A 25,812-nucleotide genomic window follows, 5' to 3' on the forward strand; every position below is an offset into this window, starting at 1 on the left:
GACAAGGCGTGCGCGCATGCGCGCGGGGCAGGTTTGTACCGAGTTCTTATTAATCCCGTAGCAAGATCTGTGTCGTGCTCGGTCCACAAGTGAATCTGGACAGAGACGTCCGTGACGTCAGGAAAGGTAAACTGCGGCCATGAAGAAAAACGCCTCCAGCCCTAGAGAAGACGAGGTTCCTAGTACGGAGAATGTTGATAGTCCATCCAAGGAAGGGATTGACAGGTCGCAGGACAGCCATTACACTGTCAGGCAGGTCAGCGATCGAAACTGACAGAAGGTAGGACAATCGCAGGGCAGATATTACAGCGCGAGGCTAGTGATACCTTAGTTAGCCGGAACTGCACTGATGCGGCGGGACACAGCGCAAAAGCGGCTGGCTCATCAGGGTTCCGGACTGTGTAGGGGTGTGGTTTCGTGCCCATCTCAATCAGGACCGCGTGTAACTATTTGGGGGCGTGGCCAGACTGGGGGCAAGGGAACCAATCGTGAGGATATAGCGTGAGGATTATAATTGACGGAGACCAGGCCCACTCTGCTTTGGTTTTAAGTCCTTGCTGCACTCGGAGGAACAGACTCAGGAGCTGGTCCTGAAAGGGACGGGAGCATTGGCTACGGGGCGTGGCCGCACTTAGTCCTGCCCCTGGTAGAAATGTGGCCAATAGTGAGAGCCCAAGAGGAAGCACACGCCTTCCTCCGGGGGGCGTGTCTCTCTTGTCGTTACTTCGAAGTAGGGCGGGGCCTCTTGAGAAGGTTTAAATTAATGCAGCGGCAGCCTGGCAGCTGCAAGGAGGGGGGGGGGGGGCGGGGGAGTCGGGCCCAGGGGCGGGGCTTCTTGCGTTGTGGGCGTGGCCCGGCAGGGTGGGGTGGAGCCTGCACGGCAGCCCGGGGCCATGTCTGCGCCGCCACCTCTGCAGATCCGGGAGGCGAACGCGCACCTGGCGGCGGTGCACCGACGCGCAGCGGAGCTGGAGAGGCGGCTGCTGGCGGCGGAGCGCACGATTGGTGCGCAGGCCGAGCGCCTGGCCTGCCACGACCAGCACCTGCGCGCCGCCCTGGACGAGCTGGGTCGCGCCAAGGACCGGTGAGGCCCTGGAGGAGGCCCGGCGGACATCCCAAAGGAGGCGGGTGGAAAGGGCTGGGAACCGAGAGCAAAAATTTCCGGAGCACTAAATGCCCGGCATCACAGCACTAGGGGGGGTTGAGACTGGAGGATCAGGAGTTCGGGCCATCCTCGACTACATGGGACTTTAGAGTATAGCCTGGGTTACATGAGAGCATTTCAAACTGTTAAAATGAAGCCAGCTGTCCCACCCACAAGGCCGAGTCCGCCGTAGGTGTAAGAGTATTGTAGTCTGATGATCGAAGGAAGCTGCTGGGTAGGGGGCCACAACGGTAGACAAAGGCACAGAACACCCCTATATAGAAGTCAGATCTGTGACAACCATTTGTGACCACGCGGAAGTCCTACCGAAGGACACACAAAACTGGCGCTGTTTTGTTTTTTGAGAGAAGGCTGGCCTTGAAGGCACTATGTAGCTTTCAACCCCTGATCCTTCTGCCTTCATCTCTGGAGTGCTGAGATGGCAGAGCGCCAGGCCTGCTGTGGGGCTGAGGGTGCTTTACCAATGACATCAATGGCTCTGTGTATAAAGACACTCACTTGCCACTAAGAATGACAAAGAATTTGATCCCATGGGGCAGAAGGAGCGAACCAACTCTTGAAAGTTGTACCTTGACTTCCACATGTTTGTTGTCACATGTGTGCGTCTATGCACATAAACAAGCACACAAAGAAGTAGTGCAGGAGGAGACACCGGGAGTCTCAGAGGATTCTGGAGCAGGTAGATGCCCCACCCCCACCCCCTGTAGGTAACTACCTTATTTGGTCCTCTTACCAGGGAGATATCTGCCCTCCAAGAGCAGCTGCTGAGCTCTGAGGCCACAGTTCGCAGCCTGCAGGCCGCAGTGGACCAGAGGGACCAGATGATCCAGCAGCTACAGCCTCGGGCTGACCTGCTGCAGGACATCACTCGCCACCGACCACCCCTGGCCGCACTGCTGGCCACCCTGGAGGAGGCAGAGGAACTGGGCTCCTTGCCGGCCAGCCACAGCCATAGGGCCCAGCTACTTCCTGATGGGCCTGGCCCACCCCTGGGCAACAACATGGGAAAGGAGGAGGGCCAAGATGACCAGGACGACCAGCAGCCTGCTGTGTTTGGGACCACGGTGTGAGCTGTCCTGACAGATCTCAGAATCTGTGGTCACGGCCCCATGGAGATTCCACTCTTAGAGTCCTGGACATCACCTAGAGGGGTCTTGAGACATTACCCAGATCCCATCTAAACATCAAAACAAGTGAAAACTCAAGATCTCATTTAAAACAACCCCCCCACCCCCCACCACCCCCAGTGCTGGAGTATCTGCTACATTCCACTGGTTTTAAATAGTTTCAAAAACAAATGAAGGCAAGGGTGGTAACTCAGTGGGAGGAGCATTCTCCACCAGGCATGCACAAAGCCCAAAGCCAGGTAGGCACCCCAGTATCAGTGAGATGCTGGGGACTGACCCTGAAACCGAGGTGTTTCCTGTTTGAGACAAGGTCCCAGGTAGCCAGGCTTGCTGTCTCAGGAGTGTGGCGTGGATCCCTGCTAGGCTGACAGGCTCCCACTACAGGCCCTACCTGTGGGGAGTTTGTCTTTTTGCTTGAGATGGGGTCTCTCTCTATAACCCAGGCTTCCCTTGAATCCTCCTTCCAAGTACTTCGAATCTAGATTTGAGCCACCGTGCCCTGCTGATGGGAACCCTCCCTACCTTTCTCACTCACTCTTGTGCCTCCTGAACCACCCTTAATGCCAAGACAAATCATTACTTAATCTTGGATCTCTCTCCCATAGCTCTACCCTTCCTTCTAGGAAGAACAAGTGGGTTGAGACACCACCACCCAGAGTGCCTCAATGTCTTTCCCTGATTCCACACTCAGTTCCTTGACACTCAGGTCTCGCTCAAATGCCCCCTTCTGGAGGGGCCTTCCAACCAGCATCTCTGAAGTCATTCCTGCCAGCTGGTCACTGACTGCCCTGTACTGTGATTGTTTGGTCTAGTTTTTCTGAAGCTTAGTCTTATGTAGCCCAGGCTGGCCTCAAAATTTTTTATGTAGCTCAGGCTGGATTTGAACTTTTGATCCTCCTGCTTCAGCATCTCCATTGTTGTATGACAGGCTTTGTGCAAACACCCACAGCCCCATGCTGGGACCACCTTTTCAGTGGGAAGGCAGTGGCTATGAAGCAGGGAGTTTTGTCTTCTGTCTCCATCAGTGCCTAGCACAGCCCAGGAGGCCCTGCCTTAGCCAGGAGCTTTCTGGATACCTGATGAGCCCTTTCCTGGTTTCCAGGGACAATGGTGTTTTTGTAGCAAGTCTCCTTTTTGATACCCTAAGAGAATCTATTTTTTCAATCCTGGTTTCTGTGCTGCCTAGAGCCTACGATGGGGAGGGTGCATTTGTTAGAGCAGTGAGAGGAAGGGGCCCCACAAGCCCTTGCATCCAGAGGTGGTATCTGTTGAATTCCATGACCCGTGCGCTCAGGGAAATTGTCCTTGAGCAGCCACCAAGATAAAAGGTAGGGGCTGTTCGAAACAGAAGGGCCTCCAGCCATCCAGTCTGCCCAGAGTCTGACAGGGACCCTCAGTGTGGGAGACAGAGGCCCATTTTTCTCTTGGGGATGGAGGAGAGAAGGGAGCTATCTGTATAGAAGGCAGGCTAGGGCCTGTCTGCACCAGAATAAATTGGCTATTTCTCAACCTGGACTCTACCTTTTTTCCTGTTGTAGGTAGCACGCTGCTAGGCCTTATACACACTTGACAGTGGAGGGGGCTGGGGCTAGCCAGCTGTCCTGCAGCTTCCATGTCCAAGTTATTCCCAGAGACAAATTGAAACTCAGCCCGAAGAAGTGAAGGAAAACTTCTACTCTGCACAACTGAGGCCACTTGCAATTCAGGGGACAAGAGGAATATCGAAACTCATATTACCCAGGCTTTCTAGCCCTCACTAGGGTCACGCCCTGACCACACCCCCAACCCCTCACTGGGGTATGTATCTTAGGTGGGGTCTGTAATGCTAAGCTATCCCTAGCCTTGCATCTTACTGTTAAGACTTGGAATAGCTTGGGCTGTATCCTAGAGGTTGGACTAGCTTGCCAAGGGCTGAGACCGTGAAAGGATTCACTGCAGCAACTGTAAGAGATAATTATGTTTTACATTACTCTATAGAAAAGCAATAGGGCCTTGGGTGTGGCTTAGCCACATCTGCCTGGCATGCCAAGGCTCTGGGTTCCATTGCCAGCACCAAAATCTGAAAACAATGAGAATTTTCTGCTACTCGCCAGCCAATGTTTGGAGCCTAGCAGGCCATCATCTATTTGGGTAGCAAAGTGTCACTTCAGCTTCTCATTAACTGAATCATGATGCTGGTTGGCTTGCAACCCCATAATTTTTAACATTGAGACAGTTTCACATAGCCTGAAACTCATCCTTCCTCCTGAGTGCTAGGATTATAGCCATATGCCACCAGGTCCCCAGTTTTCAGTTTTTAAAGACAAGGTTTCCGTTGGTAGCCCAACTTGGCTTTAGACTTTCAGATTTGTCCCCATCTCAAGTGCCACCATGTCCAACTAGCCCTAGACTGGCTTTGGCTAGGCTGTTCTGTGTAGTGCAGAGTGGAACAGTGTAGGCTGAGTGGCACAAGAAACAAGGCCCTTTCTCCAGCCAAACTTGGAAGTACTGTGGCCAGGGGTGTGCACAGTGGGTCTGGGAGTCACTTCACCCAGCCTCCTTAGCTGGCCAATGTGCTTGACATGGGGTCACAGCAAGGGCCCTCCCAGTCCCCAGAATCATACTGCCTAGCAACAGCTGTGCCAGGTAAAACACACAAACCTACCTGGAGCTCCAGGGCAGGATGCAGGGACACAGACAGGCTAGGTAAGTGGTACAGGGAGCTCTGTTTGGGCTGTACAGTATCACTGAGGTCTGCGCCAGGCTGGCTGAGTACAGAAACTCATTGGGAGTTCTGTCCCACCACAGCTGTTCACCTGTACCCATAATGGACACTGTGAACACCATCATGGAGGGGCCTCAGGCATCCTGGGACTGGCCAGGTGAGCCTTCACCCACAGCAACCCCAGCAGATTCTGGCCTGGGTAGTCCCTATCCATCTAACCCCACCTTGATTCTCAGGTTTTTCTGTCACCTGGACAAGGATGGCAGCTGGCCCCTGGATGAAGGGGAGCTGAGGTAGGGCCTGGCAGAGCTGGGGCTGGAAGTGGACAAGGCAGAGGCATTATGCAGGCGCTGGCACTGGGACTGGGTGATGGCAGTGGGACCCTGGACCTGGAGGAGTTCCTATGGGTGCTACAGGTGAGGCTGGCCTGTACTGACGGGCTGGTGATGGGTGCTGACCCCTGCACTCCACAGTCACTGTCCCCCTCCCATAGGCCCCCATGTCCCAGACTCTGGATGCTGTCACTACAGCTGCTTTTGCCAAGGTGGACCAAACTGGGGATGGTGTGGTGACTGTAGATGACCTGAGAGGGGTGTGCAGTGGGGAGTGGATGGAGGATGCTGCCTCCCCCCAAGGCAGTGTCATTGGTCTAGGTCCCCTCACAGCCAGCACATCCACAGGTCACACTAGCTGAGTTCCAAGACTATTACAGCAGACAGCACCTGGCACCTCTGACATAGCTACTCTGACCTGCCTAATAGCTGCACTTAGCCTAGTCCCTTGATCCACCTGCCACCCTGTGCCACCACTGTCCTAGGGGGCCCCAGCTAGACACAGGGAGGGGGGGATGTGTGAGAATGGAGGCTGAAGAACTGGCTGGACCAGGTCTCCTGCAGGGCCACCCACAAGCCTAGCAATGGCTGGATTGATTACTGACCCCGTCAGGGGCCCCATGGCCAAATCCAGCCTGATTGGCTACCAGGTGCAAGAGTCTGGGGCTTTAGTTAAAAGTTTTAATGCAGTTCTCAAATACATTTCAATCTTACATAAATGTTCCAAAACACATGGGTGACGTCTGGATTCACTTGTCACTGGCTGGCTAAGGCTGGAAGCAGTGTGACCCATCTGCTAAGGCAGCCTCTGGTGTCCTTGCTGGCTCCCTGGAAGTGGCCTGGCCAGAGATGGAACCACACAGTCCACAGGTAAGGGCTTCATCTTCTGCCCGGGGACAGGCCCTGTACAGGTTCCCTTTGCCTCTCAGGGGCCCTAGGTGGTCAGTCACCTCAGGGCTGGGTACCTGCTAAGGGAGACCCAGGTGGTTCAGGCAGGCAGGCAAGAAGGCAGGAGCTCTCTTGGTCTCATCACCTTTGTCCAGAGAGGTGTTCTCAGGCCCAAACCTAGTGAACCCCTGTGGGGGCCGGGCACCACCCATAGGAGCATCAAGTCAGCTCAGCCCACGTGTAGCTTCATCTGTGACCTCAAGAGCCAAGCCACCAGAAATGAAGGAGAGGCACCTGCCATGTGGACCTGGCAGAGTGGAAAGCTGAGCAGGTAGCAAGTTACTCAACAAAATGCTGAGCCCGGAGTTCTCATTGTCGCTGCCCAGGGAGGGACGGTCACCACAAAGCTGTGACAAGTGTCAATGTGCCATTTCGATCGGAGGAGGGCGGGGGAACGTTCTTTCTACTCATCAATATGATGAGGTCTGAGTCCCAAGCCGCATCCTGGCGTCCCCGTCTGCTGCAGAGGGGACACTCGGATCCAGCCTGTGGCCACCCCGGCAATAGACACCACCATGATGCGGCCTGCAGGGAGGGACGGGCAGCAGACAGACAACAAAGCAGCAGCCTGGTGCAGTGGCTCCGCCGCTATGTGCTCCCAGGAGCCTGGCCATCTCCTTCATCACCTGTGCCTGTGGAGAGAGCAGGTCTCTCAGTCCCAGCACACAATCACCAGCTGGGGTCCCTCCCACTGGTCCCATGGTGCTCACCAGCCCCCGTGACACTGGAGGGAGCCAGAACAGCATCCTCATCACTGTCTTCCTCCTCGGTGGCCCGGGTGGCTCCTGGCTCAGGTGGGGGCGCCTTGGCCTCCTGTTCCTGTTCAGCCCGGCTACGCAGAGCCAGGATGCGGTGGTGCAGTGCAGCATACAGTTGGCCTGTGTCTTTGGAGCTGGCCTGGGGAGGCAGGGTGTGAAGTGGCAGTGTGTGGCTAGCGGCCACACTGGGCAGTGTTCACACATGTAGGCCCTAGCCTGTGACTAGGCCACACTGGCCTGGTCAGCTGACTTCTATAACAAGAGACTACCAACAAGGTGCCCTTTGGAGAATAAGGCAGGACAATGAGGTCTGGGATCTGTCATTCCCCCCCACCCTCCACACTCCCTCCCCACCCTTGATGTCTAACCGAGGGGACAGCAGGTGTGTGCACAGCCATCAGGAACTACCCAGGGGAGGTTTGTGTCCGGGCCTGCCCACTGGTAACATCAGCGGTCTTCAGCACCGAGCCAGTGTGCCACCCCCACCTTCCCTCAAGCTTACCGAGATCAGGAAAACCTTGACACCCTGGTCCTCAGCGTCGGTTGCTGTGATGCGGATGCTCTTTTCACTGGCCTTATCCATCTGCATCTGTGCCCACAGCTTCGTGTTCAGGATGAGCCGCAGGCTGCCCTGGGTCCGCATCACTGCAGCAAGGGAGCTGCTTAGCAACACCTGCCCCAACCTGCAGCCCACGTCTGCAAGGGGCAGGGGAGACATGCCCTTGGGGAAGGGGCTAGCCTGCAACAGGGCAGGTAGGGTACACTGAGATGGAGACTGCTCCATCTCACCTGAGAACCGAGCCTGGGCCTAGCACATGTACGGGGCAAGTCCTAACATGCCCCTGGCTTGCCACCTGCTATGGGTCCACAGGGAAGAGGTCACACACAGTAACTGCTCAGCAGGTACTGTTGACATTGACTTTAACCTTTCTTTTTTTTACTTTTCTTTCCTGATGTGAGAGGGTCTCAGTAGCCTGGACTGACCTCAAACTCTTTTCAGTCCTCCTGCCTAAGCTTCCCAATTTCTGGCCTTAACTTTTAAGGGGAATGTAACCAAATGTTAGGACACGACAGGCTCAGAGTGGACCAGGCCAGCCTGGGCTAGAGAGAGACCATTTTCACATCAAGTCCCCCAAACAGGAGGGACAACTCTAAAACCTAGGCTGACTTTTCCTGCCCTCACCTTCCTTCCAAGCTATACTTTTTAGAAGTCTATTTAAGATACTTGAGCAGGAACCCAGTGTGGGGGCAGCAGGCCCAGGCCAGCAGCAGGTGTGGGGCTCACTGCTGCCTTTGCTCACAGTCATTTCCCTGCTCCAGCTGTGGAGCCTACACTTCTTTCTGGCTTTGCAGCGACTTAAGCCCACCTCCGAGAGGGTCTGTCCTTCCCCAGAGCTCACCTAGCCGGGACTGTAATGTGCCATCGTCGGTTGATGCCATGTCATTGAGCCTGAGAAGTCCCCGGCCACGTTCCACCCATGACTGTGAGGTCTTATCGAACACAAACAGCTTACACTGGATCTGTAACACACGGGATCAATGACCAGGCTGGGGGTACCCACACCCTCTGCACCAGAAGCATGGGCCCCACTTCAAGCTCAGAGTTAGCAGTGAGGCTGGGGTGTCTGACAGTCCACAGACTAAGGCCAGGACACTGAGGACAGTGGGCCGCTTTGTCACTCTCTGTTCAATCATCTGTTGTATGGCTTTAGTTTCTATGGTGCTGGGAACAGAAGCCAGGGCTCCTACACACGAGGCTCTGGCCTGGAGCCATGCACCCTGCTGCCCAAGGATGTAAACAAGGGTGACTTTGGAAATACAAATCCAAGCACAGAGAGATGCCACCAAGTTCTCACAGCAAAGGAGCACTGGATGCCGTGAAGAAATACTCAGCTGTAGGGAACATACGGGGGAAGTCCCTCCTTCTGCCCACCCAGAAAACAAGCACGTGTCACACTGCCTGGAAGAGTCTCAAAGTGGAAAGAGGCCAAGTATCAGCTCTCTGACAGCAAGCGTTCCCTTCAGAGCATTCCTCAGCTAGGAACACAAACAATGCTCACACAAGTCTAAGCACAGACTTAAGGACACTATGCTCAGGGATAACGCCAGACACAAACTTCATGGAATACTAGAAGAAATTTCCATCACAGAGAAAGTGGATATGGTGAAGCCTTGAAGGTGCTATGGTGCTAGTTCATTATGGGCAAGCCTTATTCAGGAGTAAGTTGTCACAGTGCTTGTGGAACACATTTTTGTTTGTTTTCCTCTAGACAAAAAAGTTCCTGATTGGCCTGGAAATCTGTAGACCAGGCTGGTCTCAAGTTCAGAGAGATCTGTATACCTTTGTCTCCCGGTGCTGAAGTTAAAGGTGTGCACTAACACACCTAGCTTCATTCTGTTGTGTACTATGCAGTATGTAGCACAGCATGTCCCTCTGCCTTAACACTCCTGTGTTTGGTCTCACCTGCAGCACATTGCTCTCTGCCTCCTCCCCCGTGATGACCTCCACTTTCTCCAGCAAACACGTCCACGCTGTAGCCTTTGTATAGGCAGCGGCTGACTCTGCCAGGGACTCTGTATAGCAGTGGAGACCCAAGGAAAAAAGCACAAATCAGCAGGGCAGGCCTGATCCTCCCAGGGACCTGGGGAGCCCTGTTGTCAGCAGAGCACAGCCACCCACTACCCATAATGGGCAATTCAGGCCAATCTCTAAGGTCTATTATGGTCACGGCTGTCCCTAGCTGGGAATCAGGAGTCTCCCCTGGGGTGCATGCAGGGCTGTTCCTACCTTTCTTGGGGGCGGCCTCCTGGGATGACGACTCAGAACCTGACTGGGCATGTGTAGTCTCCCTGCTGGTGTCTGAATTGGCTTCATTCAGCTTTGGGGGGCTCTGAGGAAACAAGCGTGCCAGGGCGGAGCTGCTGTGGGTGCTAAGGACAGAGCGAGAGGCCCAGCAGGGACGGCCGCTCAGCACTTCCTGGAGGCCTGACTCCTGTGCCCTGCTGGGCCTGTCCTCAACAGCCATTCCATTCCCAGTTAGGCCCAGCCTCTCAGGGCCACAAGAGTGCCACCTGTGTGTAGCAATCTGGGGTAGTTCCGAGAAGGTCAGAAAGCAGGGAGTGTACACATGCCTGCGTTCTATCCTGGCTGCCTGACTGTAGAAGTGGCAGGCATGGCTGACTCCGTGGACAAGAGACACAGGGCATCTGACTCAGTGGTGCAGCTTTGAGTGCTACAACTGGCTCTGGCCACAGGAAAGCCTATGTCAGTGGATAATAAAGATAGGAAGGGAGATGGCAGCCCAACAGCTCTGTGAGAAAGCCTTTAATGAGTGGAGCTGGTCTTTCTCTCATTCCTGCACCAGAGTGTCCTGTCTGACAGTACAGGAGACAGCATGTCAGCCACACGCTGTATGCCCAAGTGGAAATAGACACCAAATCACTGTGCCGGGGCCACTCACCAAGACGCGCTCACTCATGTTCTGGCCAAACACAAACTTGGTGGAGTTGTCAGCACTGTGGGTCGCGTTGTCTGCGCTGGAGAGGAGTGGCACCATCAGTGTGGCACATGGGGAACCAGAGGCACAGTACAGGAGAGCCACACATCAAAGCATGTCTGCCTCCCTCCTGACATACTAGCACACAGGCTAGCTCCCCAGCCCAAGTCATGGGGCTTGGTAGGAAGGCCCTCTGGTCCTGGCAGTTTGGGAAGACCCCACCTGCACAGCACAGTGCACTCACCTGGAACTGATGTACTGAAGGAAGTAGTTGGTCGCAGAGGGTGTTTCTGAGCTGGGATGTGCAGCACTGTCTACATCTGCCACGCTGGCATTCTCATTCATTAACTGCAGAGACACAGGGAAGCAGGTTGCTCATGTGGCCCTGTCTGATGAGTGTTTGCCAAGATTAGCTACAGATAGACTGCATATCAGCTAAGGGGTGCACTGCTGTCAGTATGGCTGCAGCTGACACAGCAGTTAAGACACAGAGACAAGCTGGGCAGGGAGGCCCATGCCTTCAGTCTCAACCCTGAGAGACAGACCTCACTCTCTGAGATTGGGCTAGTCTAGGCTGCACAGTAAGACCTTGTTTCAAAGAGACAATGGTCTAGTGTGGGCCCACACACCTGACATCACAGCACTTCAGGAGGCTGAGGCAGGAGGAGCTAGAGGTCAAGGCTCAATCACTTTGATGGGCATCCTGGGATCTGTAGGGTGCTGAGCAACACCCTAGTCCTCTCCATGTCTGCTGCTCGCTCCACTATCTTGGTGGCTCCCAGAAGCTACAAGTGGCCCTGACTCTGCTTAAGGGGGTTCCTGGCAGCCTGAAGCTGGAAAAGAAGGAGCTGGGTGTCTGGGGCGCAGCATTCTTCCAATACTGCAGGCATCTGATTCAGTTTCCAGGACCAATCTGATCTGCTGATGATTCTGTGGTGCACCCATGGCCCTGGCTGCTGAGGCTGGGGTGAGAGCTGTTGATCCCAGGCCCCAGCTCACAGCACAAAATTAAGAGTTTGTGTGCTTGAGGCTCACCCAGTATGCTTGAGCTTTGGGTTCCAAGTCCAGCACCACACAAGTCAGGTCTGCTAATAGACAACTCTCATCCCAGTGCTCAGAAGGCTGAGGACAGAGGATCTGAAGTCCAAGTCCAAGGCAGAGCCACACAGCCAGTTCAAGGCTAGCCCAGACTATATGAGATCTTATTTCAAAATAAAACCCATGTGAAATCTGTCACGCAATCATTATTTTATAGTTTAGCTATTAGAAAGATGTTCTCGCTGGGCGGTAGTGGCTCGCGCCTTTAATCCCAGCACTTGGGAGGCAGAGGCAGGCGGATTTCTGAGTTTGAGGCCAGCCTGGTCTACAGAGTGAGTTCCAGGACAGCCAGGGCTACACAGAGAAACCCTGTCTCGAAAGACCAAAAAAAAAAAAAGAAAGAAAGAAAGATGTTCTCAGGTCACCTGAAATCCCTAGACTTGAGCCACATGAAACATTACCCCCAAAAGTGGAGGGATTCTTAGTGGGATGAGGGCCCTGGGCAGTGAATGTCTAGGAATATGTGACTGTCACATGTACCGAGGCTACACTTTTGTTCAAGTGCCCAACGCCCACCAGGCCAAATACCTTCACTCTGTCTCTCAAGTTCTGTCCAAACACGAAGGCCTGTGGGGCCGCCTGCTCCTCTTCACAGTGCCCCTCCTCTGAGGTGCCGTGTGGGGTTTTCTGAGGCACCTCCTCCTATAAGGAAAAACAAACAGACAAACAAACAAACAAAACAATATTTACCAACAAGACAATGGAGTGCTCAGGAGCCTGGAAGTCAGCCAAGCTCACACTTTCCTGGAAGCTAGGATAGACTCTCTTGGAGTAGGCACCATTAGAGAAAGGCCTGAACCCCAGATCTCTGCTGTGGGCCCCGGGATCTGAGAGTTGGGATGATGCTCGGCCTGAAGCTTAGCAGCTGGCCAACACCAGCAGTCCCCTGCTTCAGTAGAGCTGAGGGACGGGATGTTTCCAGCTGGATAGCGAGGGGGCCTTGTGGAGAGCTCAGGACCCCAGGGCATCCCTCTGAGAGGCGGACTGGCTTGTGGTGCAGAGAAGCCCAGGTGGAAATGAGGCAGACTGTGCGTATCACAGCCAGTACTCAGAAGACCCCTCCAGGCCCATTCGTGGGACCTACAGCTCAGGCAGGAAGACTCTGCACATCACCACACCTTGGTGCCAACAGACCTAGAACCAGTACCAAGGATCCATCAGGCAAGGGGATAAACACTCAGGATGTAAACTATAAACAGTAAATGGCAGACACAGCAGCTACCAAGTAGCAGATCAGATGAGCCTTATGATAGTCACTAGAGGAAATGGTGCGATGTGGGTCACAGATGTGAGATCCCACTGCAGAGAGGACAGCAGGGAGCCTAACGTCCCAGGACATTCTCACTTCCACCTCACAGTTTCAGTACGTAAGTGTTTTACACCAGCTTACATTTATGTGTGTACATGCCTATGTGTGCATGTACAGAAAACCAAGATCAACCCCCTGGACCAGTTGGAAGGATTCACCATGTGAATCCCTGGGATCCAACCTACGTCCTCAGATTTGGAAGGAAGCATTCTTAATTCAGTGAGCCCTCACTGGCCCTTCTAAATGCTTTCTTCTTACAAGTGTGACTCCTCTGAGTAAAAGGTCTTGATCACTCATGTGACCTGGATAAAGAGAACTTGAGTCCAATACCCTAGCTGCACATGGACGGTGGGGTAGAAGAGCTCCAACAGGTCTATGACAGCAACTTGCAGTGTACGGCAGGGTGGTGAGACAGTTCTGAGTTCTCTGCTAGGCTGTTAAGAATTCAAATGTTTCTAGCTGCTTGACACCTTATAAATCTGGCTCCATTCTGACTCTCTCAAGGCCCCGTGTCTACACAGGGAGTCTGTGACATGTGTGCGCAGCCTTTCATATCCCTTTGGGTTCTGTACCCCACTGAGAACCAGCCCCTGGGCCTGGCATGGCTCTCCATAGGTTTCTACCAGGATGGGGAATCTAAATCCCAGAGTTCAAAGAGTTCCAGAAGCCTGTCTGGCATGTGTGTCACCAGGTGGTCATCTCCTAGCCACAATACCACTCTGTCTTCACTGAGCTCAGCACCACTGATCAGCTGTGTGGTGTTGGTACCACCTGTGAATCAGGAATGGCTGACAAAGTCAGGGTCTTGCCTGCTCTTTCCTTTTTCTTTTTCTTTCTTTTTTTTTTTTTTTTGGGGGGGGGGTTGTTTTTTTTTTTTGTTGTTGTTGTTTTGAGACAGGGTTTCTCTGTGTAGCCCTGGCTGTTCTGGAACTCACTTTGTAGACCAGGCTGTCCTTGAACTCAGAAATCCACCTGCCTCTGCCTCCCGAGTGCTGGGATTAAAGGTGTGCACCACCACGCCTGGCCTTGCCTGCTCTTTCTACATGATCAGAAATAGTGAATTTGGTGACCCTGTCCACTCCAAGACAGCCTGGGAGTAAGGCTTATATCTGGAATGTGCAACTTTGGGCTCAAATCTGGGGTGGCACAGAGAGAAAATTCAGAGTCAAATCAAAGCTGGATACTAAGAACCCAGCCTGCTAGTAAGGTGGAGCAGAGTTCTAAGCTGAAGGAGTTGCACTGTGGAGGGAGTGTGGAAACTGCAAGAGGGTGACACAAGTAGACCCTGCATGGTGGAGCTAGATGCTAGCATAGCCTGGCTGGAATCCTGTACCTGACTGGAAGCTATTCCTGCCCCCACTTAGGGCACTGAGGTGGGATGGACATTTTCTCAGTGAGAACAGAGACATCATTACGCCTGTGACTCTACACAGTGGCCAGCCTGGGAAGCGGGTCACCATCACAGCCTTCATCTAGCTGCTGCTGGCACTGCCCCTAGCCTTAATCCTGGGTCTGCACAGGCACCTCTTCTCTCTTACGCAAGCTTTTCAGGGCTGACTGCCACAGCACCAGTCATTCTGAGGGTTCATCTGGGACACTGTGGGGGAGCACTGGACCTCGTCATGGAGACATAGTAACTAAAGTTGTTCACAGGCTCTCTGACAGTGACTGACAGCCTATCAACCAATGCCAGGTGTCCACTGGTTAGGCTCTCAGTCCCTGGTGTGGTGTGGGGAGGACGTTTGACAGGATCGTGTGGAAGTGAGTTACAGGGGCACTGTCCTTGGCACTCTGCTATCCTTTCCAAGACTGCCCATGTCATGAGCACTCCCAAGTGAAGTGGGCTGTAATCAGCTAGGGGCAGGAGAGCCACAGTCATGCTATTCATATTTCCAACTTCTAAAACTGTGAGCCAGTAAATCTTGTGTCTCTGCAAATGCCCTTTCTGGAAAGAGGACTAGACTGGGAACAACCTTGTATAAGAGCATGCACAAACCCAGGCAGCCTAAGAAGCTGCCCAAACTGAAAGTGCTGGGAACTGCTATAGGCCTTTAGAGACCAAGAACCCACACAGACATCACATCAGAGCCTGGCACTGCAGCCCACCCACCCTGGCCGTCCCCATGACTGACCAACCTCAAGTGTGTGTGTCCCCTCGGCAGACTCAGAGGGACTCCTCTGCGTGAGGTTCTCTGGTGATACAGACGTTGCTGGCCCCGTGCAGTCTGCTGGCATACTGACTCCATTGGTGCCACTGCTGGGGACTGCAAAAAGGAAAGAGAGAGTGGACAGGTGTCCCCCAGCCCTTCAGCAGCTAACTAAGCTGCTAGACTCTGAAGTTCATTCATCCTAGGCTGTGTACAGTGATGAGAGCTTTTAATCTCAACATTTGGAGGTAGAGGCAGGTGGATCACTATGAGTCAGAGGAAAGACATCTAGACAGCAAATTCTAGGTCAACTAGGGCCACATTTAAGAAAGGAAGAAAGGAAGGAACGAGGGAGGGAGGGGAGGGGAGGGGGGAGGTGAGGGAGGAGGGGGAGGAGGAAGGAAGGAAGGAAGGAAGGAAGGAAGGAAGGAAGGAAGGAAGGAAGGAAGGAAGGAAGGAAGAAAAGTCATATATTCTTAAATTAGTAGGCTCAAAACTCACAGACATGAAGAGCTGCTGCCTTTATTCTAAAAGACACTGTGTTGGCATATAGCTCAGGATGCTCAGGGCCTGGAATTCATCCTCAGGACTACACACACACACACACACACACACACACACACACACACACACACACACAACATGAACAAGAACTGGCTTCCAGTGAGCTCAGAAGCAGGACTCCCAGAAAACGAGCAGCAAAAGGAAATCTATCATAGATTGCTCCATGCAACTGAAGGAGAGCCCGGCCTGTGTGAGGTCGGCATCCAACCCCAGCACCCATCACAAAGCCAGAAGGAAGCTGGAATAGTGGTGTGTGCCCACTATTCTGTGAGAAGGAATACAAAGTGAGTTCAAGAGGAGCCTGGGCTGGCTGCACAGGGAGATACTGAGTCACAAAAATCCAACTAAACCAGGACAAAATGACAACTGCCCTACATGCCAGGTCTATCCTACTTGCCCCCAAATCAAGATGGAATGAAACAGGAATCTTTAAGGGTCTATCTTTGTGTATACTATGGCTCTATCCGGTGGACTCTGAGCAATGGACCCAAGCAGACTTTAGGTGATTAATCAGCATGAGATTAACCAGGTCCAAAGTGGCTAGGTTACTTCTGAGTTTTGAGTAACAAGACCAAAACCCAGCAAAGCTGGAAACCCTTGCAGAGCAGCTTAGGAGGTCGACAAGAGACCTGGGGACACAGAAAACCTTGGCAGTACCCTATTCCTCCATTGAGGTTCCCCTCAGGATAGGACTAACCCAAAGGGTCCTCTTGCCTCTGTACTTCAAACTGTGACTCAGTCCCTTACCCGTCTGCGACAGCACCTTGGGCTGAGGGGCCTGCAGCACAGCTGGACGGAGCACACCACGCTGCTGTTCCCTGGGTTTCTGGCTGGGCAGACCTGGAACACAGTGGATTCTAGGAACCTTGACCCTGCTGCTCCAGGGCACATCAACTTCAGTGGTTGTGCAAGGGAGGCCACACTTAACACCAACACTTTATAGTGACAGACACCTGCCATTGAGACCTGTGACAAGGTCCAGGTCTTCCTTTGCACTGTGCCTCCCAGAGTTTGCACGGTGCAAAGGAAAATGGCCAGGGCTGGTACAGGGTCACATGAGTTCCCAGGAAGGAGATACCCTGCTCCCAAAGGTCAGAGCAATTTCCCAGGGCTGCCTCCATGTCAGTCCCAGTCCCAGGAGCAGACTGGGCCTACAGCAAGGGTCCTGGAGCCAGGCAGAGGCCTGCAAATGTCACCCACCTGCACTGGGTGCCTGACCGTGGATGAGTGTTGGGGGCTTCAGCCGGAAGCCGCTGCTCTTCTCCTCTGCAAGCACAAGACACAGCTGAGCTCAGCCTGTGGAGGCAGGAGCACAGCGAAACAGGGTGCATGGTAGGCCTGGGACCCCAGAGAATGGTCCAGGCTATAACAGGAAAGTAGGAGGTCCATGTTAGAATGTGGTTCTGTGGCAAGGCCAGCACAGGGAACCTGGAGGATGAAGATGCTGAGACAGAATGACATATCTGCTAACTCTGGGCCATTCCTCCCAGGAAGGTGAGTGATGGCACTACTGGGCAGGCCTACAATAGAGGACATGTATGCTCACAACCACAGGACTGGGGCAGGACCTGCCTCCCAGACATGCCTGTTACTCAGCACCAGCTCTGCCAGCCACTCACAAGAGCTAGGAGATAGAGCTGGAGCTGCAGGGACAGCTGGGAACCCAGTGAGTCTGCATCCTGGTGACCTTGTCCTGGTGACGGACAGCTAGTCTAATGTGACCCAGGACAGGAGAAAGGCATGAAAAAATGCACAGGCCACAGGCAGTCTTGGAGGCTCATCCATCAAGCAGACAGATGTTAACCCCATCCCCATATGCACAACCCTCCTGAAGGAAGCAAAGAAGAATAAAACCCATGGACAGAGGCCAACAGCAGACAACCCCCAAACACAGAGCTGAGAGACTGGCTCAGTAGGCACAGTGTCTACTGTGCAAGCATAAGTGCCTGAGTCCCAAGCCGGCCGTGGTGGCGCACGCCTTTAATCCCAGCACTCAGGAGGCAGAGGCAGGCGGATTTCTGAGTTCGAGGCTAGCCTGGTCTACAGAGTGAGTTCCAGGACAGCCAGGGCTACACACAGAAACCCTGTCTCGAAAAAATAAAAAAACAAACAAACAAAAGTGCCTGAGTCCCGTCCCCAGTACACAGCACAGCTTAGTCCTAGAGCTGGGGATTTATGGGAAGAAACAGGAATGTCCTGGAGCTCTGTGGCCTGCAGCGCCAGCCAAATCAATGAGACCCCGCCTGAGGAAGGCAGACAGAGTAATGAGTATTGGCAATGACCTCTGGTCGCCAAATGCACATGCACAGGTGAGCACGCTAGCCCCCCACAACACATGCACATACACACATACAAAAGGCAGAGTCTTAAGTGAAGAAAAGCTGCCATGGTGCAGGGCCCATGGATAGGAAATATCCACAAGTGGAGGCAGGAGGCAGATCCATGATGCCCACAGCTGAGGATGGAGGAGGCTGAAGAGGGACTGCTCACAGGGATGGAGTTTATTTGTATGTGACAGCTTGATACTGAACACACTGATGCCACACCAGCATCTTGTCACATGGGCTGATAGGAAACTGGTCACACTTGAAAGCCCAGGGGACACCTTGGAGGACACCTAGTCAGAGCAGCACTCAAACCCCGGGAATAAAGAGCTAAGTCTACTAGCCACACGAGGCCTGGACATGTGACAAAGCAGCCACTGGAGCCAGCTATGGAGTGGGATAGAGGCCTTTAGGGGGACAATGCTGGACCACACTTTTCAAACCTGAGATCGAGTTCATAAACTGTATAACTAGAGAACCCAAAGGCTGGCTTTAGGCACCCGTGTCTTGGTCATAGGTCTTTAGGGTCCTGTTCTCCACACAACCTTTAAGATTTGAGGGTAAGCCAGGTGGTGGTGGCACATGCCTTTAATCCCAGCACTTGAGAGGCAGAGGCAGGTAAATCTCTGTGAGTTTGAAGCCAGCCTGGTCTATAAAGTGAGTTCTAAGACAGCCAGGGCTACACAGAGAAACCCTGTCTCCAAACCCCAAAGACTTGAGGACAACACAGCTGACCACAGGGACTGTAGCCACTCACCTGCACCAGTGTGGGGCCCAGAGCCTGGCCATTGTGTTGGCATGCAGGAATCCAGCAGGGCACTGCTGTGACCAGATGGGACAGACAGAAGGCAAGCCTCCCTGTTGACACTAAGTGGGCAGCCAAGGCTTAGAGTTCTGTTCCCAGCCCCACCCATAGAGACATACACCCTGGGCTCTTCTCAGGTCTTGTAAAGACTCACTTTGCTAACAGTAGATGTTACATTGCTCAGGACCTGGGGAACCCAGGCTTCACCCTCCTATAGCTAGCTGTTGGGTATATGCCACAGATGGGGCAGGAGGGGAATGACTAGGTGAGGGGGCGCTCCCTGCTTAGTTGGGAATACACTAGAGACTGAGCCGAGTTGGCCTGAGGCTGACAAAGCTCCCAGAGCAGTAGCTGGTGTGACTGGGCCCTGGGCAAGAACACAGCTGGCCAGGATGGCATGGCAAGAAGATGACAAGAAGAGCCAGGTTTCTTCCTCAGGCTCAATGTATAGCTGAAAGTGACACTGAACTCCTGATCTTCCTGCCTCCACCTCCCAAGCACTGAGATGACAGATGTGTGTCTCCTCACCTGACTGCAACCAGGCTTCTTTTTTTGTTGTTGCTTTTTTTTTAAGGAGGGGTTTCTCTGTGTAGCCCTGGCTGGCCTGGAACTCACTATAGAGCAAGCTGGTCTCAAACTCTAGAGATCTGCCTGCCTCTGCTTTCTGAGTGTTAGGATTAAAGGTGTGTGCCACCACCATCCAGCTGAAACCAGGCTTCTTAGTGTCAGGAAGAAGGGATAGGGCACTAAAGGACACTACCACTGCTGACTCTATAGGCCAGGTTCACACCCTGTGGGCCAGCAAAGCACCAAGCTCCTGGTTCTAGAGGCTGCACCCTAATAGAAAAGAAAGACAGATCCCAGGACTGAGATGGAATGGTGAGCAATTTCCCTGTGGGGACAAATCAGAAAATGACCAGGGACAGTCTTCAGGTTGTTTAGGTCCCAGTACCAAACACAAGATTTGTGACAGCCCAGAAACCATCAGGTCAGGAAGATCCGAATTCACATCTATCCTGCTCAAAGACCTGAGAACAGGATGCAGGGAGGGAAGGCTCTGGGAGTCACTGGTGGGACAAGAATAGCGAGGCAAACAAGGAAGTGAGTCTCCTACACAGAGTGGAGCATACCCATGCTGGGAAAACAAACATTGGAGGTAACGACAGAGACAGGATAGAAACTGTGCCCTAAGAAACCAAGTCACCCTTACAGATACCCCAAAGACAGCCCTAGCCTGAAGACTGTCCTCAAAGGAACTCAGTTCTACAGAATCCAAGTCATAGGAGATGGCTGAGTGGGGAGAGCACCTGCTCTGCAAGCTTAAGGCCCCGAGTTCACATCCCAAGTATTCACATAGAAAAGGAAACCAATGGATGCAGAGGATGGATCCTGAGCTTGCTTGGCCACAGAGCCTAGGCCCAACTGTGAGCTTTTAGTTCAGGCAGAGACTCTGTCCCAAGAAAGCAAAACAGAGAGAAGCTGGAGGCGGGGGCGGGGCGGGAGTTGGGGTGGGGGTGGGGTGCAGGACCATCAAGGAAAATATCTGAGGACTTGCTCTGGTTCCCACACACATGAACACACTACACAGCAGATACACTCTTACAGAGTAAAGGCAGGCAGGCCAACAAGGCTGGGGATTCCCTTTGTGCCACCTCTACACACCCACAAGCTGGCATGGGGCCTTTAAACCAAGGTGGTGTACAGCTGTCAAAAAGACTGCAATGCCTGTTTTGCAGGACCACCATGCTCTAGGCATGGGACAAGGAGGGAAACCTCCTCCACAGAGCAGAAGTGATACCTGCTGCCCAGGATGGACTACCAAGACCAGAACCAGAACCAGAACAGGCCAGGACACTCTATGGTCTAGCCCTTCAGAGCAATCACTCCTAACCATCCAGGCAGCAATCATTCCTAACCTGAGGGGTGCCTATGTGTGAAAAGGGCTGCTGGACTTTGCCTGCCTCCAACTGAGCATCCCCAGAATCTCTCAGCCTAGATCCAGCCTCACTGCTGCACTGGTTGAAGCCTGGAGGCTGGCATCCCCGTATATGGGTGCCCCTCAGTCTGACTACCCACAATGTCTGAGCTGGGAGCACAGATGAATGAATGCTCTCCAACTGGGCATGGGCATGTACATGGTACCGAGTGGGTGAGAATCCTATCCCATGCAGTCCATATCAACACCATGTCCTTGCAAAGACAGCCAGACTCACAGGTGATGTACCCACAGGGCTTGACAGGGAACCTCCCAACTTCCCCGTACGGCAAACGTGTCAGCTTTCCTTGGCCTAGGTATCACACCCTTGGGGCTGGCACTACCTGGCTCTGGAGGATGTTGCTTACCTGAGTGCGTTAGAGAGGATGTCCGCTCACGCTTGACAGGAGGGCAGTAGTTTCCATCCTCATGGTCAGAATCTACTAGACACAGAGAAGGTGGAGTCAGAGAGTGTTCAAGTTTGCTTCCAGGATTTGGCTCATGTTCTAGAGACTTCCTTACCTTCTCCGGCTTCGGGACTGGAGCTGCCAGCAGATCTCTGCAATGAGAACACAGAAGCGGTGAGAGGCCCCAAGTGTTCCAAACCTGTGTCCCCAACTCCCCTGTACCCTGCCAGGGGCTAAGGATGGCCCTACGTAGGTCAGGTCCAATGATCCATGGGCCACCTTCCCCAGACAGCACAACCCTCCCTGGCCTGCCTAGGGCCTTGTCTGGGGACAAGGGCATCCTGGCTCCCATGCTCACCCTAGAGCATTCTATAGCACATATGCACACCTGCTTCTAGGTTGTCAGTTCCAGTACAAACAAGCTCTGATGTCTGGGCCAAAATGTTCAGAGATGTGCCAGGCTGCCAGGACCCTTCTTCAACTAGAAAGAGGTTCCACGTCCCTCCAGTTCCAGCCTGGTATTCAGGTGAGGAGTTGCCAGCTGAGATCAGGAGCTTGTGTCCACACTTAGTACTGTGTTATCCTTCAGACCCCAAAGCCAGAAGCAAAGGCCAACGGTAGGTAAACCCACGCCCCTGGTGGACGCTGGCAACTTAGGAAGGCACAAGAGCCCATTTCCCTAGAGTCCTAAAGTGCTTCAAGCTCAAGCTGAACCAAGTGGGGGATACTGCCTTTAAGAAGCTGCCAAGAGGGCTGGAGAGATGGCTCAGTGGGTAAGAGCACCCGACTTCTCTTCCAAAGGTCCGAAGTTCAAATCCCAGCAACCACATGGTGGCTCACAACCACCTGTAATGAGATCTGATGCCCTCTTCTGGTGTGTCTGAAGACAGCGACAGCTACAGTGTATTACATGTAATAAATAAGTAAATAAATAAATCTTTAAAAAAAAAAAAGCTGCCAAGATCCCATGCAATCAAAAAAAACACTAGCAGAGACCCTCCTGCTGTAGACCAGGACCCATTTTTCCCATAAATGGCCATAAAGCCAGCACTTTTGGCTCACAGGTCCCATCTCCTCACTTTTGCTTATAATCCTATAACAATGTAAACACTGGCTCAGCTCAGGAACTGCAACCAGATAGTGGGCTGGAGCCTGCAGCAGTGAGCCCAGAGAGGGTGAACACAATGACACACAGTAAATCTCTAACAGATTAGCACCCTGACCTAGGCACTCTCCTCAGTACAAGCTCACAGCTTGGGTCCGTGCCAAGAGAAGCAAGCCCATCACTCTCCTTCCTGGAACTGTTCTCTCATTCACAGAGCAGGAACACTGATGGTCCCCAGACAGGTTCCCATTCCCACCCGGAGACCTTGTCAATGGGACAAACCCAGGCTCTGCCTTCCACATGATGTCAAATTTCTTGGAGGTTGCAAAGGACATCAGGAAAAGGGTCCTGAGCCCAGGGCTCAGAGACTCTGCAGCACTTGGGTTCACATCTGATCCAAAGCTGCCCCACAAGGCTCAGGCGCTCCTCGGTCTAGCCTTGGGACTACCAGCCCTCTAAGAGGTTACCCACAGGACCATGAAGGGGCCACCAGCCTGAGGAGACACCCACACAAGGCTGTCCTGGAGGAAACAATCATCTGTAGTGAATCTTCAGGATGGACTGAGTGGAAGGAGGCTGCTGCTTCTGAGGTGCCAGTGGCTCTGGCATCACCAAAGGCAGAAGGAGAAGGTTTGTGTGTTCCTATCACCTTGGCCCCTTGGCTACATCAACACAGCTCCAGACAGCCTCACATGTTATGGCCACCTTGTTGCTGTTCAGCTTCATCAAGGGAGCAGGTTCTTAGGATCCATGTGGGATATCACCGAGAATGCACGTGGGAACCAAAGTTTCCCAGGAGAAGAAGCAGTCCCACTGCTTCCAGGACAAAGGCTCCAGGATGACACACCGAGAGACACAGGTTGCCTAAGGTGTCCACCTCACTAACCAGGGATCCAAGAAGAAAAATCCAGGCCAGCATTCCAACGGATCCTTGGATAGATGGAGGAGGCTCACAGAGTGATCCTTACCCACAGCTTCGGACTGGCTCAGTTTTGCCAGCAAGAGCACAGGAACCACAGACGTGGGAGGTGGAAGCAAGATCAGGATTTCAAAGCCAGCCTGACCTACATAAGACCCTGTTTCAGAAAAATCCTAAAACAAACTATGAACCTAGCTGATCTTGGCATAAGTGCTGGGATGAGAAGCACACACAGGTATCTTCTGTGTACTATGATGTGGTCAAATGACAATCAAAGAGGCCACCCTGAGGGCTGGAGAGATGGTTTAGTGGTCAAGAGCACTCGCTGCTCTTCTACATTCTACAGGATAGAGCCCTGTAGAATGTAGCCCTATATGATGCTACTCACAACCACCTGTACCCTCAGTTCCAGGAACATCTGGCCTCTGGCCTGCCTGGCCACAGACTGACATGCACATCTCCCACACATGTACACGCAACTAAAAGTTATATATACATTTTATTAATTACATACATTTAAGTTAAGTAAACATATATAGAAAGAGATGCCACCCTCAAGAACACAAAAATTCACCCTCAAGGCTGGCATCGCCCCAAAGGCTGTGAGCGATGCAGGGGCTCAGGTGCATGTGGGGTGCTGCACAGCATGGTCTATCCACAACCTCCAGGACAGCAGGCTGCTCACAGACTCTTGGTGGGCAACCGCACATCATAGATGTTTACCCTATATACCCTGGAAGAGTGGCACAGAGCACAGACAGACTGCGGTGATGAAGGAGCTTACTGGGCAGCCACGTGGTTCTCTAAACTAAGACTTAGGGCACAGCAAGATAAAAGCCCACTCTGCAGCACAGGGACTGGTGAGCTCAGCCTGGTGTCCCCAGGATCAGATTCCACCCAACATGATTTACAGCCCAATTCACCCAAATTATAGTACATCTATGCAATGCGCCAGCCACAAGACTACTTTTGGCAGACAGCCCAGCTTCCCCACTGGAGTCCTACACTGGCCTGGTGGCTCAGCGCTGTCACCAAGTGGTATGACAGTGCTGCTCCAGCCACTGTGAAGCAGGGGGTGGAGATGACCTCCAGCTCCCCTTATCTGGAGGCCCCTTGCCCTGGCTGATCTGGGGACTATATTGCTCAGGCTTACAGCCGATGAGAATCAAGACACTGGGCTTTATGGGCCCAGTTCGCCACACAGGACACTGGCTCTGGTGGGCAGCTACTGTCATGAGAGCTCTAGCATGAACTTGCCGTGTGGCTCAGCTTAGAAGCCAACACCTGCAGAGCCTTGCATTCAACCAGGCTATTCTCTCAGCTAGAGCCTCTGCACAGAGGCAAGCGGCATCTGGATACAGTTAACAAGGATTCTCTGTCCAGAGCAAAAACAGAGCACCCTGATTCATGTGGCTTCTGTTGTCACCCACTCTTCTGCAGTACAGAGGAGGAATCTCCCACAGGCCCTGGCACACCATAAAAATCTTGCTTCTTTCCCCTCAAAGCCTGAATCCCCAAATTACAGGGCAGGACCCCAGCCTCACCCTGGGCAGAGCTTCTCCTAGCATGACTCAGTGTTGGGAACTGGGGCTGGTGTGCAGGGAGGGGCCACTCAAGCCTAGAGGATGCAGGCAGAGCCTGGCTGTGCTATCAACACATACCATGTCTGGCTCTTTATGTAGGTTAGGTGCTAGGAACTTGAATCCAGGTCCTCCTGGTTTCACAGCAAATGTTCTGAATTCACTGAGCACCCACCTCTGTAGCCCTCACTGATCTAGCAGTAAAGCAGACATTCCCTGGCACTGAGGTATAATTTACTCACTCACGTCTTCTGCCTGTGCTAGAGATGGACAGGTGCTTCCCCTCTTCCTGCTTCACTGCAGCCCAAGCTCAGAGTCTCCAGAGCCCTGGGTTCCTAAGACCCTGAACTTTGCCACTCAGATTCAGGAGGAGAGAAGTGGGAGGAAGCCGGTGAGGCCAGGAAGGGCCTGGAAGGCAGTGCTGCCCAGTTCCTCTTGAGGCCCCTCCCATCTCCCAGGAAGCAGACCCCATCACTGGGTAGGGACAGTAAGGGGCTTGGTCACTCTATCTGGTCAGTGGCATAACTAAAGTGAGCTAAGTAAGTCCTTGCTGCCTCCTCCCAGATGCCTCAGGTGGTCTTGGGGTTGAAGAGACAGGGACTTAGGCCAGGGAATGGAGTGCAGGGTGGGCTGTGGGCACTTACCCCTGCCAATTCTCGCACACAAGGAGGCTGGGCTGCAGGAGCAGGGGGCGGAAGAGAGCTGGTGGAAGCGCTAGCAGGGGCGGAAGGGTCTAAGGCATGCTCCCCAATGGATTCGGGGTACCCTGTATCAGGGCAGGGTGCCTCGGCCTCCCCCTGAGGCTCCTCTCCCGACTCCGGCAAGTCTCTGTGCTCTGTGGAGGACTGGGGGGCAAAAAAGACAATTTTCCTTCAATGTACACAAAAGGCCACATTGTAGGGAAGGGTGAGGGATAAGTGTCAGGGGCTGTATGTGGTGTGGCCTCTGGGGACAAGACAGGCCACTGGAGAAGGGGAGGGGCCCTGTCCCTACCTCTGCCTTTCTGTATCGGGCTCTTGGGCAAGTAGGGTCTAAGCTTCCTTTTCAG

The 25,812-nt window shown here is 53.3% G+C and overlaps 3 protein-coding genes across 8 annotated transcripts in view; 2 read left to right on the top strand and 1 right to left on the bottom strand.

Annotated features, from left to right (window-relative positions):
* Positions 1-11: 11 nt before the first annotated feature.
* On the top strand, positions 12-3,801 carry Vmac (vimentin type intermediate filament associated coiled-coil protein). 3 transcript variants are annotated; one of them, XM_021149568.3, is made up of 2 exons: positions 12-126; positions 1,902-3,801. In XM_021149568.3, exon 2 carries the CDS (start codon positions 1,987-1,989, stop codon positions 2,233-2,235), a length of 249 nt encoding a protein of 82 aa, XP_021005227.1. In that variant the 5' UTR covers positions 12-126; positions 1,902-1,986; the 3' UTR covers positions 2,236-3,801. The 3 variants fall into 3 exon arrangements, with proteins under 3 accessions (XP_021005227.1, XP_085688708.1, XP_021005226.1); XM_085832582.1 differs by having other exon boundaries at positions 20-280; XM_021149567.2 differs by lacking the exon at positions 12-126 and adding an exon at positions 840-1,084.
* On the top strand, positions 2,511-5,710 carry Caps (calcyphosine). Its single transcript, XM_021185798.3, is given in 5 exon segments — positions 2,511-2,531; positions 5,080-5,153; positions 5,233-5,353; positions 5,356-5,412; positions 5,490-5,710. Coding segments are annotated over 5 exon segments (474 nt in total). The 3' UTR covers positions 5,691-5,710.
* Positions 5,711-5,995: 285 nt separating this feature from the next.
* Positions 5,996-25,812, bottom strand: part of Ranbp3 (RAN binding protein 3) — a 38,619-nt gene continuing 18,802 nt past the window's right edge. The window contains exons 3-17 of one of the 4 annotated variants that reach the window (XM_021149034.2): positions 25,409-25,609; positions 21,276-21,312; positions 21,122-21,193; positions 16,850-16,915; positions 16,397-16,489; positions 15,075-15,202; positions 12,158-12,271; positions 10,776-10,879; positions 10,496-10,571; positions 9,823-9,925; positions 9,499-9,608; positions 8,435-8,555; positions 7,537-7,679; positions 6,987-7,173; positions 5,996-6,908 (exon numbers count right to left, since the gene is read on the bottom strand). In XM_021149034.2, coding sequence (XP_021004693.1) covers positions 6,865-6,908; positions 6,987-7,173; positions 7,537-7,679; positions 8,435-8,555; positions 9,499-9,608; positions 9,823-9,925; positions 10,496-10,571; positions 10,776-10,879; positions 12,158-12,271; positions 15,075-15,202; positions 16,397-16,489; positions 16,850-16,915; positions 21,122-21,193; positions 21,276-21,312; positions 25,409-25,609 — 1,599 coding nt within the window. In that variant the 3' untranslated portion in view covers positions 5,996-6,864. Of the gene's footprint in view, positions 6,909-6,986; positions 7,174-7,536; positions 7,680-8,434; positions 8,556-9,498; positions 9,609-9,822; positions 9,926-10,495; positions 10,572-10,775; positions 10,880-12,157; positions 12,272-15,074; positions 15,203-16,396; positions 16,490-16,849; positions 16,916-21,121; positions 21,197-21,275; positions 21,313-25,408; positions 25,610-25,812 lie in introns of all 4 variants that reach the window. The other 3 variants (XM_021149033.3, XM_021149036.2, XM_021149035.3) reach the window with 3 other exon arrangements.

Source organism: Mus caroli, unplaced genomic scaffold (assembly GCF_978045245.1).
Source record: "Mus caroli unplaced genomic scaffold, Mus_caroli_1 scaffold_18, whole genome shotgun sequence".
In the NCBI taxonomy this organism is placed as follows: domain Eukaryota; kingdom Metazoa; phylum Chordata; class Mammalia; order Rodentia; family Muridae; genus Mus; species Mus caroli.

Coding starts and splice junctions, on each gene's coding strand:
- Vmac (XM_021149567.2), top strand. CDS start 894: ATGTCTGCGCCGCCACCTCTGCAGATCCGGGAGGCGAACGCGCACCTG. Junction 1,085..1,901: donor CTGGGTCGCGCCAAGGACCG/GTGAGGCCCTGG, acceptor TCCTCTTACCAG/GGAGATATCTGCCCTCCAAG.